Below are 16,788 nucleotides of genomic sequence, written 5' to 3' on the forward strand. Positions count from 1 at the left end.
TGCAATTACTTCAGTCTTCATTTCAACTTAGGCCATCCAAGCGGATTAATTGGATCGGATGGCCCTTTTTTGAAGTCACTCTTTGATGACACTAGTCACTATTATGTTAAATCATTAACTCAAAATACTTTTACAATATTAGTATTAATTGGCTTATTCTTGTCCAGTTATTCCACAAATCGCAATATTGACTTTTACTATTTCCTTCTGGTTATTCTTAAATATGAAAATCTTTTATGATCTATTGTGTCTATTAATAGAATACCACACAAGAGAGACAGTTACTATGTGTATGTTTTAAATAAGGTGTAGTTGACTATATAAATTCTCATTGATCATTTTTCTTCATTTAAATTTATCTCAAACAACACTATATAAAATAAAATTAAGAATAAAAAGTATTGTTTCTCAATATTTGGTATTTATAGGTCTTTACCTACTCGGAAAATAATTTCATGATTATAAAGAAGACAGTTAAGGGAAAAAAGAAAAAGAAGCATATTTTCTCTTCGGAGTTTAAACTGGGGTAAATAATCCGAAACGGAAATGATTTAAATAATTATGACTTATCTATACTCAAGTGCCATGAGATAATTCGGAAGATGAACATACTATGAAGTAGAGAATAAAAAGAAGAAAAGAAACAGTAATGTTCTTATCAGTTTGTAACTAACAAACATAGAGTTTCTTTTTTGGTTTCCTACCTGTTGTTCAGGACTCTCGACTAATCAATATTTTTGTCGCGTAAGGTTCATTCAAGGGAAAAACGCTTCTTAACATAATCTTTTTTGTTTTTGTTTTCAGGACTAGAATCTGAAACCTCTGATTAAAGGTATACGTATATTATATATCTCACCACAACCCATGTTAGTAACTTGAGTTATTATAAACTTGAAATGAAGAACCTTTAAATCAAAAAAACAATATAGTGACGTTGAATTGACCAATTACAACAACAATAACATATCCAGTGTAATTCACAAGTGGAGTTTGGAGAAAATAGAGTGTAAGCAGACGTTACCCCTACCTTAGGAGGTAGAGAGATTATTTCCGATAGAACCTACGGTAAATTGACCAATTAGAAGGGGGAAAAAAGAGGAAAGAATAAAGATGAAAATTGATGTATGGAAATATAAGCTATGAATTATTGAAAGATGCCAAAAGTATATTTGAGCGTGATGAGCGTTGGTGAGGATGAAGTTACACCCAATTCATTTATTTTAAGTTTTATCAACATCTTGAAAGTGATATATCCAGGTTTTCTTCCAAGTTTTCCTCCATTAATTTCTCTTCCACACTAGTAGCCAAAAATATATGAAAAAAGGTCTCATTTTCTTTCTACGCACCTTGTAGTGCCAAGTGGATCGGACAAGTTAACCTATTCAAGGTTTGACTATATTTTTTTTTCCCAGCTTAAGTTTCATGCACTTCGTGTAAGAATATGCATAACCTGGTCACTTAAAAAGTAATAATGAATAACTTCATTTATTAATATTCATCGAAATAATACATGACTACGACTTGTTATCTTCTATGACAGATTAAATTACACAATAATATAAAAATTCTTTATAGTACGTATAGCTTAGTCCTTTCTTTTGACATGTGTGACAAAAGGGTTTAACAGAAAACAAGAAAAATATTAAACAAATGAAGGAACCCGATTCACTCTAATTTTGGCATATACGAGACAAAAGGGTTTTACGAAGAAAAAAGAAAAGCAAGGAACACGATTCACTAAATCTTATAAATTCAAAAGGTGTAAAGCACAAGTTAGAAGAAACTTCTCACCTTGTCTCTCCTCTTCTTCAAAAAAATAAACCCCTCCATTTTTCTTCCTCTTGCTAAGCTAAGTATCTTTTTTCTTTTTCAAAACTGAAAGAGCTAATAATGATGAAGATTAATGTGGCGAAGAAAAAAGCTTCAAATCCAACAATGGCGTTGATTGGACTCACACTCTTCGTCTTGATGATTATAGTGTTGGGGCAAAATCAATATTTCTTCCTCGCAAGTTTTCAATCTTTTATTACCTCAACCCCTCATACAATCAGTCATCATAGTAACCATGGAGGTATATGCTTCTCTTTCTCATTTTTCAAAGTATTTTTTTTCACCTGAAATTTGACATATTACTTGTGCAAACTTCCTCTCAAGACTTCATTATTCGTACACTGACAATGTCAATAATATTTATTTATACAATTAGATCACCTATAATATTAACCTACCATCACAAGAAACTGCATACTGAAAAATGGTATAAAAGAATTTACACTTCAGGTGTATATATAACAAGTTTAAATCCTTTTTGAAATCATTCATATTTGTTGGAAAATCTAAGAGGATTGTGCAGCTAATCCCAATTTACGTTATTATTCATGAGTTCCTCAGGTTTAATGTTTATTTGCAGTTTTTACGCTCGAGGTATTTTCTTGAAATTTTTTTCTTTTTAAATTTGAACTTACATGTTAAAGACTTAAAGTGGTGCATGGTTTGCTGGAAATAATATGTTTGAATATATAGTCTTACTTATATATAAAGAGAGTAAACGTGTCTAGTTGCTCACATCCCAACTAGTCTTACTTTCCGCGATTGCTGCAATTTCCCACCGACTTTCCTTCATGAGTCGTACATCCGTTATAGAAAATTAAAATAGTCTAGTCTTGTTATCTTTTTTGTGTTTATTTTTCTAAAAGGTTTTTTTGGGAGGACACTTGTTTCTAACGATTAAGAGGAAATATTGGAGGAAGTGTACATATAGCTGGTTTTGAGACCCAAATTTAAACATTATAAATTTTTGTAAATTTAGCTGGTTCAAAATCAACTTCCAACTAGGGGTGGACATAGTACGGTATTTGAAACTTCGGTACGGTAATTTCGGTTTCTAAAAATACTATACCATTACCGTACCAAATTAATTCAGTATGGTTTGGTATTTTAAAGTTTGGTTTTGGTATTTTACTGTACTGTAAATCGGTACCATAGTTTGTTCAGTTTCGACATATATATGCTCATAGTTTGGACATGTGAAGAGGAGAGACACAGATGCCCCAGTGCGGAGGTGTGAGAGGTTGGCCATGGATGGTTTCAGAAGAGGTAGGGGTAGGCCGAAGAAGTATTGGGGAGAGGTGATTAGATAGGATATAGCGCAGTTACAACTTACCGAGGACATGACCTTAGATAGGAGGGTATGGAGGACTCGGATTACGGTAGAAGGCTAGTAGATAGTAACGTTTATCCTTTCATATTAGTGATCACTTTATCGCGATATAAGTTCTTGTGCTTTGATTTAGCGCTACTATTTGTTATTCGTATTTTGATTATCTTATTTTATCGTGATAGCTACGCTCCTTTACAAACGCCGTTTCATCATGGCTTAGTCGCTTTAGTTATTTGCGTTTCCATATCGCTTTGAATCTCTTGGCCTTATCTCGACCTCCTTTTATGTTTTTATGCTTTTATGCTTTCTATCGAGGCGAGGGTCTTTCGGAAACGGCGTCCTACCTTGGTAGGAGTCAGGTCTGCGTACACTCTACCCTCCCCAGACCTCACGTTGTGGGATTTCACTGGGTTGTTGTTGTTGTTGTTGTATCGTGGAGAATTATGACTTCAGCTACTTAAGAAACGTCTCAATTATTATATACTAAACACCTTACACGTGTAAAAATATTCAAAAGAAAATACAAGCAATTCCCTTCGTAAATCAATTACACAAAAAAGACATTCAAGATAGAGTAGTCAAAGTTCTAAGTTCTAACGTTTAAACAATTAGTTTTCTAATAATACTAGTTTATATATTTGTTAATATTATAATACTAAGATATATGAATTGTATATGTAATTATATACTTGGGTATGGTATTCGGTATTTTCTTTATGAATACCGAATACCAAACTTTTTAAAAATACATACCAAATACCATAATACTGAAACCGCGGTATAAAAAAATTCGATTTCGATATGGTAATTGGTATCTGTCATGCCATGCCCACCCCTACTTCTAACATACACGATCAAAGTTGCAAAAAAAAAAAAGGTAAAGATGGGATCTCACTCATCTTAATATCCCACTACATGCAGGGGCGGAACTACAGGGATGCAAGGGGTGTCAATCGAACCCCTTTCGTCGGAAAATTGCACTATATATATGGGGTCAATTTTTTGATTCATGTATAAATATTTATGTTGCATCCCCTTAACATAATGAAGAACTCAGCTCAGCGGCTGAGGCGCCTACTATTTAGCCCATGGTTGCGGGTTTGATTCTTTGTAACAACACTTTTTAACCCTTTTTCATCCAGTCCCTTTTTCTTGAACCCCCTTATTAAATGTTTTGGCTCCGCCCCTGACTACATGAAGTTACTTATGAGTAGATTAATGGAAAGAGCAAGTAGAAGTAGTACTTAATTTGGTACTGTTATACTAGTTTTTCTTGTCCTATTTTATTATGTGATGAACTTAAAAGCTGTTGATGAAATTAAACAAGATACACTTCTCAAAGTTTAAATAAATTTCTCTCTCTCTCTCTTTTCTTCTGTTAAAAAATGTCTAGCCAACATGTTAAAGTTTTTAACAGTGTTTCGTTTCTTTTGTTTTTTCAAAGGCACTTCAAAACAAAAATCTTTGAGAGCACAGGATCAACCCCTTGAACCATTTTCTAGGGCACCCAAGTCAATAATCAGATGCGACAGGTCTCATTATTTCTATGATATTTGCTCAATCAACGGGCCAACAATTTTTGACCCATTTGAGTCAACATTCTATGACATGGATTCAATCAACAAGAATGAGACAAACATCATAGTTGAAAAGATCAAGCCCTACCCAAGAAAATGGGAGAATTTTACAATGGGCCAAATCAAAGAATTCACTCTTACTACAGGCCCATTAAGCCCACCATGCTTGATCCACCACAAAGCCCAAGCACTAGTGTTTAGTTTGGGTGGGTACACAGGAAATTTTTTCCATGATATCAATGATGGATTCATTCCCCTCTTCATCACTGTTAATTCTTTGTTTCCTAATCAAGATTTCATCTTGGTAATCTCCAAATTGGAAGATTGGTGGGTCCAAAAGTACAAGGATTTATTACAAAGCTTTAGCAACTACCCAATCATAAATATTGACAAGGAAAATGTCACACATTGTTTTCCTAGTGCAACCCTTGGCCTAATGTCACACGGTTTCATGAACATAGACCCAAAATTAACACCTAGCTCAAAAACCCTAATAGATTTTCATAAATTTCTAGCTACCACATATGGCACCGGTCAGTCTCAGCTTCAGCGTCAGTCTCGGCCTCGACTCGTCCTGGCAAGTCGCGGTGGCAGTGTCGGACGTCTGATCTTGAACCAGGACGAATTAAGAGTGGTCGCGGAACAAATTGGTTTTGAGGTGATTTTATTAAAGCCAAGAAAAAACACATCACTGCATGAATCATTTGGATTGATACACTCAAGCCATGCAATGATTGGAGTGCATGGAGCAGCACTAACACATGCACTATTCCTACGTCCTAGTTCAATATTTATACAAATTATTCCAATTGGAGCTGAAGGAGTATCAGATCTTTGTTTTGGGAGATTAGCAAGGGGCATGAAGTTGGTTTATGAGGAATACAAAATTGGAGTCGAAGAAAGCAGCTTAATGGAGAAATTTGGAAAAGAAAATAGTTTAGTGCTAAAAAATCCAAAGGCTCTTCAAAAAAATGGTTGGTCTAAGGAAATTATGGATATTTACCTCAGAGAACAAAATATTAAGTTGGACTTAAATCGCTTCAGAATATATTTGGAGAAAGCATTTAAAAAAGCACAAGTATATACGGCTATCAAGGGTTAGTAAATAGAGGGCGGGTAAATTTTGTGTTATACTGTATATAATATTTTATGCTGGATTGTATATTATTGAAATTATCCCTACTTTTATTTGGTTATCATTTCTCCCCCTTTAATTTTTTTTAGTATGTAATGTTTTATCTCTTTCCACATTTAAAATGATATATTTACCACATATTTTGTCATAATTCACCATATAACATTTGTTTTAGTGCTTACAAAGATCTGAAATTGAGGTAATCTTAGGAGATTAAACAAATTTGAGAGGAACAATGTCACGCCCCGAACCATGGCCTGGGTGAAACACGACACTCGGTGCCTTACGGCATGTGACCGAGCGAACCACATGGCTTGCTGAATCACCATGAGGCATACATGAGCGGAAATATAGCATGAACGTGACGAGCTTTCATAAACATGAGATGTCATAATAATTTAATGAAAATACTTGTTTAAATCACAAATGCGGAAATAACATGGGTTGAGCCAAAGATGACTAAACACCTTGCATGTCTAACATAACTAAGCTGACTAGTCTATGAAACCTCTAATCGTGAATCCTGACTGGAAAACATACTTGCTGGGACAAGGCCCCCAGCATACCTTTAGATGCAAAACTAATTAAAGAATGACAATGTCTAAACCCCGAATGGGATGGGGCTCACTAATAAGTCCGGTACGTGCATCCTACCGAGCGAGGCGTCGTCTGTCAAATCCGTACCGCATCGTGAAATGCAGGACCCCGGCAATAAAGGGGATGTCGAAAGACATCAATGTCTTGTATGTAAAGCAACTGAAAGAAATAACATGGGACATGGAATAACATGATAAGAACTGAAACTGAAAACCTGGACATGAACATGAGCATGAGCATGAGCATGAGATTTATATATATATATATATATATATATATATATATATATATATATAGCATACGTAAAACATGATAAGTAGGGAGAGCATTTCATAAACCGACCATGTGATATCACCACGTGGGTACGTGGAGTCTGGTACCTCGCCGGACCAGCAGAGCCCCCATACCTTGCCGTGGTATGAGGTGGTAACGTGCCGATGGATCCATTCGGGTAAAATTAAGGTATCGTCCTAATCCGGGTGGAGCGATCCTTGTCCTACGGTGGCTACGTAGTTTCAAAGTTATCCGAGCCTTCTCGAATTCGTGCAACTCCCAAAAACATGAACATAATATAGTTGGCTAAGAAGCCCATGATTTTCGTGAATCAACTTGTACTTGTCTTGTAATCATGATTTCACGAAATAACTTGTAAACATAGTTTCATGAAATAACTTGTAAACATGGTTTCATGAAATAACTTGTATTTAGCATGTATGTATCTCGAGTCATGACATGAACATAGTTATAAAATACAATTGCATGAAAACTTGTAGACATGTAGGATATTCATGAAATAAGCATTTTTATTTAAAAACATGCATGCAAGAACCCATGGAATACAAGATATGGGTTTTCATGGATTACGGACGGATTCTCAATAATCATAAAGAAATATTAAGAACTCAATGATGGAATTATAACAATTCATACATAATATAATCATGGACATGGACCTAGGGTTATTATGAGCATGGTAAAGAAACCCTAGTTTTAGTAGAGAATCATAATTTATGGATTATGAGGCGTGGGGAAGAAACAATGATGTTCCCACACGTAGATAGTAACTCTACATACCTTAGTCACTCCAAAACTTGAATTAAAGACTTGAGCTTTGAAGAAGATTTCCAAAATCTTGAATTCTTGAACCTTGAGATGGTTTTCTTGAAAATCCTAGTTTTAGGAATGATGATTTCTTGTTTAGATCATTAGAGTACACGTTAGAATTGAGTTGGAATAATTAGAGTAGGCTTACCTTGGTGTTCTTGATGATGGGAGAGGGTAGAGGTCGTTCTAGGGCTTGAAGGAATGAAAAATAATGATTTGAACTGATATGGACGAATATATACTGTTCGGGAAATTGTAGTTTACGTCCAAAGACAAGATCGGGCGTATTTTGAAATATCGTCGTATTTTGAAATACGGTCCGTATTCCGAAAGGACTACACCGCGTCTCTTCAAGAAATGGCCATAACTCTTTGTACGGATGTTCGTTTGACCCCATAATATACCGTTGGAAAGGTATTTCAAAGCTCTACAACTTTCATCAAGGAAGTTTTCCCAAATTCCAAATACGTTTTGAAATACGGGCCGTATTTTGAAATACGGTCCGTATTTAACAATGTAACATCCAAGTGTCAAATTCCAGAATGCTCAGAAATCCTTGATACTAGTTTACGTTTTGAAATACGGGCCGTATACTGAAATACGGTCCGTATTTAACAATGTAACGTCCAAATGCCAAATTCCAGAATGTTCAGAAATCCTTGGTAACGGTTTACGACTTGATTTACGACCCGTAAATTGAAATATGGTCACTGTTCATGGGCGTAAACCCCCATCTTACAACTGAACAGGGAAATTTCAATTCTCACATCCTTTATCTGATTTTCTAAGTCTAGGATCATGGTCAAAGCTTAGGTCAAAGATACGAGGTGTTACAAACAAATTAATAAACATCAACTTCTAATAGTTTTCCCACATGTCACGCGTACGTGGATAAACAGATAGGTCCAAAAAGGAAAATTTGGCTGTTTTCTGCTTAATATATACTCGTGCAGATGAATTGAGATTGAAAATTAATTCTCGTTATAAGGAATGGTGATTCATTTTTAGAGGAGGGAGTTTTATTAAACAGATACCTTTAGATCGTTTGGCTTGTGAGATCGTATATTGGGGTTAAATAATACTATAATTGACGTAGCTGTTTAACTAGGAGTCAGTCGTAGAACATGAATTTGGATCGTGACATTCAAATAATTTAACTAATATATATCTTTTTTAGTAATTTATATTCTTAAATTTTTATAGGGGATCAAGTTATTAGTTTAGCTTGTCCAGAAATAGAAATTGATGAGCTATTCTTGCTGTATATACGTCCGATGTAGTTAACATTTTGGGGATCCAGTTGCACCAATTTGCTTTGAAAAAACTGATAGAATACATATATAGTAGGAATTAATAAATCATAGCAAGCCTAATATGTATTGATGAGCTAGTCATGCTCTGGATTCAAGTGTAATTCAACTCTTCTGCATCAACTCGAGGATGAAGACTTTGTTTAAGTTGGGGAATTGTGGGAGTTCGTTTGATGTAGAAGAGTTGAATCCAGAGCAAGAGAGGAGATTTGAAAGATTTAAACTCGGAGATTTATGCGTAATAATACATACCTTTTTCTCTATGATCGACGTGTGCTACTACCATTAATTACCGAACGGTTTCTTACAAGATCACTAGTAGAATCTTGTAAATTGTCCACAACTACACCCTAATCTTAAAAGGATTTTTTTTCAGCTCAAAATGTTGTGTTTTGAATGACCTCAAAAACTCCCTTTTATAGTAGTAGTATGTGACTTACAACTCCCACTTTATTTATGAGTTCTATAACTCTTCTCTTAATTAGAGAGTTACAAAAGAGAAGTAACTTCTTCTCTTAATTGGAGAGTTACACAATATTACATTAAACTAAGAGTAAGTTATAGATCTCACTTATCATGGATGTATGTTCCATATTCTAACAAGATTTAAAGAGGTCAGAAAGAAGGATGACAGCGCTTTATTCGCAAGTCACTCATGAGACAATTTTCTCAAGATAATTGCAACAACAACAACTACCTCAAGAGACGCTTGGTTAATTTTAAAAATGAAGTTTCAAGGTTCTTCAAAGGCAATTACTATGAAACTACGATCTCTTCTTCGTGACAATGAAACGATGTTCATGAAAAAAACAAATGATGAAATTATGCAAGAATTTTTATTAAGAGCAACTGGATTGCAAGTCAAATGAAATCATACAATGCAGAGGTAAGTGATGAAGCTATAGTTGCAAAAAGTTTAATTTTAAAGAAGTTTACCTCCAAAGTTTAATTGATCATGTGATTGCATCTATTGAGGAATCAAAATAATTAATGTGCTTTCATTTGATGAACTAATAGACTCTTTGTAATCTCATGAGTAACAGAGATCAACAAGCCGATAGAGATATGTTACAACTGTCATTAGTTTGGCCACATAGTTCGAATTTTGTGCTTAGACACTTAAAACTAGGGGTTCAACCTATTGGACATTTCATGTCTGTCAAAATTGTTGTATCTATTGAACAGTAAGTTGACACTTCTAAACCAAGTTTATAGTGTAAAAAAAATTACGACGTATACAACTTAATATGATTATTGTTACTCTCCTCTATATCCCCTTTTTCTTTTACACATTCTTGTAAGTACAGAATAACTCCACCTAAGGATTGAAATTTTACCTTATAAAGCTTGGTTTTGAATTTATGCATATATAGTGAAGAGAATGTCCAAATTTGTCCTTAACCTATTCGAAATTGCTCAATTTTGTCCTCCGTTAATTTTTTGATCCATTTATACCCTTGTTATAAGCAAATCATATGGTATTTTCTCTTGCCACTATAACAAGCTCTAGCTCGAAATGGATGGACTCCATATATCTAAATTCTTTGAGGAAAAAAAGTCCAAAAAATTTTCCTTCAATTTTTTGCTATATATGATTTAAATAGCCTAAAATTGGAGACCAATTCGAGTCAAGGGCAAAAATGAGAAATTCTTTTTCCTAAAACGATGGAGGGAGGAGGGAGGGGGAAGGGAGTAACATTAGATCAAAGGTCAAACAGATGATAAAATTGCTTAATTTCGAATATTACGAACCAATTTTGAGCATCTTTTCTTTAATGAAAGGCAAAAAGTTTTAACTATTAAATTTTGGGGATAATGGTTGTTTCCCGTGGTGCATTAATGTATGGTTTTCTATGGAATCATATTTGTATTCATTGTTTTTAAAATTATGTTGTATGGTGTTATACACTCGTTGTAATTCCGTTGTTAGGAAAAAGTTCAATTTTTGTAACCATGGATTTGATGGTTTTTGCGTGGTTACGTATTTCATTTCTCCATTATACCTCCACCATCCACCCGCACGCCCACCCTACCCCTACCCACACCCCAATTACCCCACCCCTCTACCACCCACCACCCCAACCACCACCCCACCCCACGCCACAACTACTCACCCCCACCCTACCACCCACTACCCCCACCCTTATCCCACAACCACCTACCTCACACCACCCCCATTCACTACTCCTCAAAGACCACCCAACCTCACCCCATAACCACTTACCCCACCCTACCACCCACTACCCCCACCCTCATCCCACAACCACCCACCTCACACCACCCACCCCTCCACCACCCCCACCCGCCACTTACTTATTTTTTAAAGTTCCTATTTTATCAATGAATTTTATTAATATATATATAAACTAATTTCTAATTAAGAGTTAAAGATATTTTTATAAACTTATAAATTATTATACAGTACCGTACAGTCAAATCAAACAATACAAATGTTATTAAACCACAACAAATGATACAGTCTATTCAAACATTGTGTTCATTAATATAATATAATATAACACCATACTGTAGCATACCATAAAATACATTAATGAACTACGGAAACAACCATCCAAACAGAGTGTAAAACTTTTACCACACTTTTAACCGATATAAGTACTTTATATCAATATTCTATTCTTAGAACACAAGATTTGACTTTTGAACCATGTTGTCCGTTGATCTGCGTTTTCAATAGAGCAAAGGACAATTTGGGCCTTGTAGGTCAGTGTCTGTTTTAAAAAGTTGGAATTAATGTAGTAGATTGGGATGCTTTTGTCTAAAAGTGAACAAAGTAATTGCATACGACCATTAAATATGAAGTTATATTAATAGCTGTTCCCATGTGCGTGAACAGACGAGGAAAAAAGCAAGAAGATTCAGCTGCTTTCCACTTCCTCCGGATAAAAAAAAGTGTTCACTTAACCTTTTTTTAGATAAAAAAAGTGTCCACTTATTAAATCAAGAAATAATTAACCTTATCTTTTCAAATTTGCCTCCATTAAGTGTTATATGGTCAAATCCCAATGCTTATTTAATTAGAGATAATTTAGTCAATTTACATATTTTTTCTTGGAGTGAGTAGTTTCTTAAAGGATGTACAAATGACTAAGTGGACTCTTTTTTTATTCCGGAGGGAGTATTTTTTTTTTCTTTTTAATTAAAGTTCTATAAGCTGTTTCTCATTTAATATTACTCCCTCCGTTTCAAAAAAAGTGTCTATTTAGCCATTTACATACCTCTTAAGAACATTTAACTTTTAGGTAAAAATATGTAATTTGCCTAAACTTCCTAATTAAATAGGTATTGAGATTTGGTCACTTAACACTTAATAAGAACAAATCTAGAAAAATAAGGTTAATTCTTTGTTGATTTGGTATATGGGCACTCTTTTTGAACCAAAAAATAAAGATCAAGTGGACACTCTTTTTGAACAGGAGAGAGTAGCAAATATATTCTAGGGCTGGGCATAAATACTGAAAACCAAAAAATCGAACCGAACCGAACTGAAACTTCAACAAACCGAACCGAATTGAACTTGTTTGGTTCGGTGTTTGGTGTCCACCGTAAAAAAATTGAAACCGAAATAGCCGAACTGAAGTTTGATAAAACCGAACCGAAAAATCGAACGCGCACCAAAATTTAATATATTACCCAAAAAAAATTAAAATAGTCCAGGCCCATTAAGTTTAAAGCAAAAAAAACCCAATTGTAATAAGTCCTCTTTTGCATTTGTATCCCTAATTTTTCACTTCAATTGAGATAATCAAATATCCTTAACAAAGAAAGGTAACTAGGATGTGTCTTTAGGATTAATGTATGTCCTTTATGTGTTTTCTTAATTATTCTTACGGTATGTATATAACACCTAGTAATCCTATATCATGATTATAGTTTTCTGTTCTTGTGTATCCTGTTTGTTTGATTTTGATTTCAATTTATCAGTTTTATGTTTTATGCTTTTGAGAATATGAATTAGTGTCAATGGAATCGCTTCTAATATTATATCAAAAAAATCGAATTGAAAAAATCGAAACCGAACCGAACTAGTTTGGTTCGGTGTTCGGTGTCCACTTTCAAAAAACCGAACCCGAAATAGCCAAACCGAAGTTTAATAGAACCGAACCGAAAAACCGAACGCCCACACCTAATATATTCAAATTACTATGATTAATATTTTTTTTATTAATATAGGAAAAATTACAACTTATAGTACTTTTCGATATTGAACATTGAGTTGGTCTTATCTAATTCAACTTCGAAATTAGTTAATTGACTTTTCGAAAAGAGAAAAATGAAACTTATTCTGGGACGGTGGAAGTAGCATACGGGGATCTTTGATTCATTCATAGCATAAGCAAAAGCGATTCCATAATTTCAAACCTGTAACATTAATGCAGTAATTCATATTGTTAACCATGATTATGAACTCAAGCTAAACATATAATTTTTAATTATGCTATTATATAAATCTTTATACAATAAAATAAAAAGACAATGAATATGATTGCATTCACTGTCACAACTTGCATTAGTCCATTTCTATATCTAAGAAAATTATTTGAAAAATGCCTGAAGCACAGATGCCTTTGATAGTGCGTTGCACTTTTTTTGCGGTAACTACATAATATTCCAATGTGCATCTACTCTTCTCACAATAGAAATTGAAAAGCAAATTCTTTTTTCTCTTACGTTTTATCTTAAAGTTAACATCATTCTCGTTCTTTAGAGTTGGTTTTTTGTGATTTTGCTGCCTTCAAACCATAAAGATAAAGAAGAAGGAGAAAATAGAAAGAAAACAATTTTTATTATTGTCATACTTATAGTAGGTGAGTTCTTTTTATCTGTTCAATTATCGGTTTCAAGTATCGGTGAATTAAGTTATTCAGTATCTATATCGATGGAATGCCGCATATATTCCGTGAAATTAATTAGTTGAGGTGAATATAAACTAGCCCGAACACTATAATTATATTTTCCACAGGTTATATTTTCCACAGGAATTCTCAAACTTTCTTGATCTCTTCTTTATTTTATTGTTTTGCCCTTGTTTTATTTTTCATTTAGATGTGGAAATCTTATTCTAGAGCTGCCTCTTTATTAGAATACTCTCTCTGTCTCAAAATAAGTGTCACCTTAGCAAAAATCGGGGCTATTAAGAAATCAATGAATACAATATGAAATTTACTAAATTACCCCTATTTATTAGATGTTTTTCGAGAATTGAACAATTTTTTAAAACACTTGCCAATTTTTATCTTGAATTTCTAAAGTAACACTCATTTTGAGATAAATTTTTTTTTTTTTTACAAAGGTGACACTTATTTGAGACGAAAAAAATAAATGAGAAGCGCAACATTCAATAATGTTTACACATCATAAATTTTTAAAGGACCACACACACACAATGACACAAGCACACATTACCTCCTCAAGATTGGACTATGAAGTAGAATAAGAAAGGGTTAAAGTGCTAAATATTCAAACTTCAAGGGGGTTAACATGCCAAATTTAATTTATACTTTGTGTACTTTATTGGTTAAAGTGAAGAGCCATTTTTCAAGTACAGCTGCAACACACCAACATTATATTTGTCTCATTGACACACACTCTTTACTGAGCTTAGCTAGCTCTGTTGGAGTGAGCAAAAAGAACAAGAAGAGGGTTTTGTACACAAGAAATAACAATAATGGAGAAAGCATTAACTAAAGTTGGGAGCATTAAAGTTGGAAGCTTTTGGTTAACCAAGAAAGCTAAAGCAGAATTCAATAACATCTCTGAAGACATTAATGTATGTTATGTTACCCCAATTTCTCATTTTCTTGATCAAGATTTCTCTTTTTCTTCATTTGGGGTATTGTTAATTTAGTTTTTGGCTTTTTAAATTGTATCCAGTGAACCCCTTATGCTCATTTTTCTAATTGGACATCAATTCTTGCTCCAAGATGCATAAAGTGTATTTATTAGTTGAAGAAAAATGAGACTATGCTTGTATTTCTTCATTTGGGGTTATTGTTAATTTAGTTCTTGGATTTTTGTACTGTATCCAGTGAACCCCCTTATTCTCATTTTCTAGTTGGACATTTAATTCTTCAACTCCTGGTTTCTTTTTCATGATGGGTAGAAATTAAGATGCATAAACAGCATAAGCATTTATTTTCTTCTTTTCCAAATTCTTTTTGTATTGGACAGTCTAGGAATCTCTACTTAGAAGTTGTTTTGTTAGCATTTTGTTTGGTTCTTCAGTGCTGGTTTCCTACTTGCTAAATTGGAAATTTGAGTGCATTAAGTTAGGAGCTTTGATGTGTTAGTTATCTTCTTTCTAAGATGAGATGCTTTCATCTTAGTTGTAACTTCTAACTTCAGTTCCCTTTCTGTTCTTAGATATAGGCATTGCTTCTGAAAGAAAAATCTATGCACTTGACATGTTAAAACCAGAATCAAATTTTCTTGATTATTCCCTGGATTTCAGCTTGACAATCGGCCCTCAATTATTTATTGCTTGTATCATCAATGGAGATTGTGCTCTTATCTGATTTTCCAAACAGTGAACAATAAACTCTGATCTCATTTAACTTCAACAAAGTGCACTCACTCGATTTTCAATTTATTGTTGTAGAGCATCTCAAATACTGTTGAAGAGAAGGCGAAATGGATCTTTAACAAGCTAAAAGGTGCATATTCATTTTACAGTCTTTTAATCACATATTTGTTTGGTCAATTACATTGTAGGTATAGTTCATGTTTAACAGCACAATGAATTCTGAGAAAAAATCTTTTTCCCTTATCAGGAACGCCTATGAAGAGTTTGACAGATCTTCTTCGAGAACATAATCTCCCACCAGGCCTTTTCCCCCAGAACATAACGAGTTTTGAATTAGACGAGTCCAAAACAAAGCTGACTGTTTACCTTCCCTCCCCATGCGAGATAACCTTCAAGGACGGCTCTGTGATTAGGTATGCTACGAGGGTGAAATGCATTTTACTAAGAGACAAGCTTATTGGCATAGAAGGAATGAAGACCAAAGTCTTAGTATGGGTGAAGGTCACAAATGTGTGTGTTGAAGGATACAGGTCGGAGAAGGTTTGGTTTACTGCTGGTGTAAAGAAATCGAGGCCAAGGGAAGCTTATGAAATTCCTCACGATGCAGTTAGAGTAAAAGAGTTTTGAGAGTTGGATTATTCATACAAGAATGAGTCCTCAACAATCAAAGATTTTTGAGTAGGTGGTTTGATGGCTTTCTTGGTCGGTCAGTCATTTCTCATCGTAGCAAAATTGTTCCAAGGCACACTTCAGGAAAGAAGTATATTTCATTTACAAGTCATTCAAAATGGTGTCTAGCAATTTAGCAAACTCAGCTAGATTTTAACTGCAGTTGTATGGCTAGTCATCTAATATATTTTCTGGAATTTTGAGATGCTATTTATTATGTCTTCTATTTGAAGAAAATTATTCAGTCGCATCATGTTAGGGAGTTGTTGAATGTATCAATCCTAAGATGTTCTCTAACTATTGTCTTTGGTTTAATGGAGAACTTCAAACAAGGTGCTGCTAAGACAGTTTGTACCGTAATTCTTTAGCATATTTTAGACTTCAAATATGAACATTTCAGGTTAGATATTTACATGCACTCAGACTCAGTGCTGATATTTACATTTCTAGTTGATGGACTTAACTTCCAGAAAGTATTGCACTTGACCTTCAATGTATCTAATTGCAACATCCATCTGAAATTCTACTTTGTGATAGAAGTTTCCATCAGAAAATACAAGAAAAAGAGGTGTTGAAGTACTTTAACAAGGTAATAGAGATGTTTAACTTATATGTGACTGAAGTTTGTGTTGAGGTACTTGTAGCTATATCTTCTTTGATTCTTGGGTTGTATAGTAGCTGCATTCATTTTT

The 16,788-nt window shown here is 34.1% G+C and overlaps 2 protein-coding genes across 2 annotated transcripts; both read left to right on the forward strand.

Moving 5' to 3' along the window:
• Positions 1–1,785: 1,785 nt before the first annotated feature.
• LOC132066810 (xylan glycosyltransferase MUCI21) lies at positions 1,786–5,936 on the forward strand. The gene is made up of 2 exons (XM_059460013.1): positions 1,786–2,071; positions 4,605–5,936. The coding sequence occupies exons 1-2, from the start codon at positions 1,891–1,893 to the stop codon at positions 5,837–5,839; spliced, it is 1,416 nt and encodes a 471-aa protein (XP_059315996.1). The 5' UTR covers positions 1,786–1,890; the 3' UTR covers positions 5,840–5,936.
• An 8,493-nt stretch (positions 5,937–14,429) lies between these two features.
• On the forward strand, positions 14,430–16,545 carry LOC132067879 (uncharacterized protein At5g01610). Its single transcript, XM_059461268.1, has 3 exons — positions 14,430–14,674; positions 15,503–15,557; positions 15,675–16,545. The coding sequence occupies exons 1-3, from the start codon at positions 14,573–14,575 to the stop codon at positions 16,052–16,054; spliced, it is 537 nt and encodes a 178-aa protein (XP_059317251.1). The 5' UTR covers positions 14,430–14,572; the 3' UTR covers positions 16,055–16,545.
• Positions 16,546–16,788: the final 243 nt, after the last annotated feature.

The sequence above is a fragment of the Lycium ferocissimum genome, chromosome 8 (assembly GCF_029784015.1).
Source record: "Lycium ferocissimum isolate CSIRO_LF1 chromosome 8, AGI_CSIRO_Lferr_CH_V1, whole genome shotgun sequence".
NCBI classification, from domain to species: Eukaryota; Viridiplantae; Streptophyta; class Magnoliopsida; order Solanales; family Solanaceae; genus Lycium; species Lycium ferocissimum.

What these genes read in the sequence shown, in the direction of transcription:
- LOC132066810 (XM_059460013.1), top strand. Translation starts at nt 1,891, where the DNA reads ATGATGAAGATTAATGTGGCGAAGAAAAAAGCTTCAAATCCAACAATG. An exon ending in TCATCATAGTAACCATGGAG is followed by an intron (nt 2,072 to 4,604) that starts GTATATGCTTCT and finishes GTTTTTTCAAAG; the next exon opens with GCACTTCAAAACAAAAATCT.
- LOC132067879 (XM_059461268.1), top strand. Translation starts at nt 14,573, where the DNA reads ATGGAGAAAGCATTAACTAAAGTTGGGAGCATTAAAGTTGGAAGCTTT. An exon ending in ACATCTCTGAAGACATTAAT is followed by an intron (nt 14,675 to 15,502) that starts GTATGTTATGTT and finishes TTATTGTTGTAG; the next exon opens with AGCATCTCAAATACTGTTGA. An exon ending in GATCTTTAACAAGCTAAAAG is followed by an intron (nt 15,558 to 15,674) that starts GTGCATATTCAT and finishes TTCCCTTATCAG; the next exon opens with GAACGCCTATGAAGAGTTTG.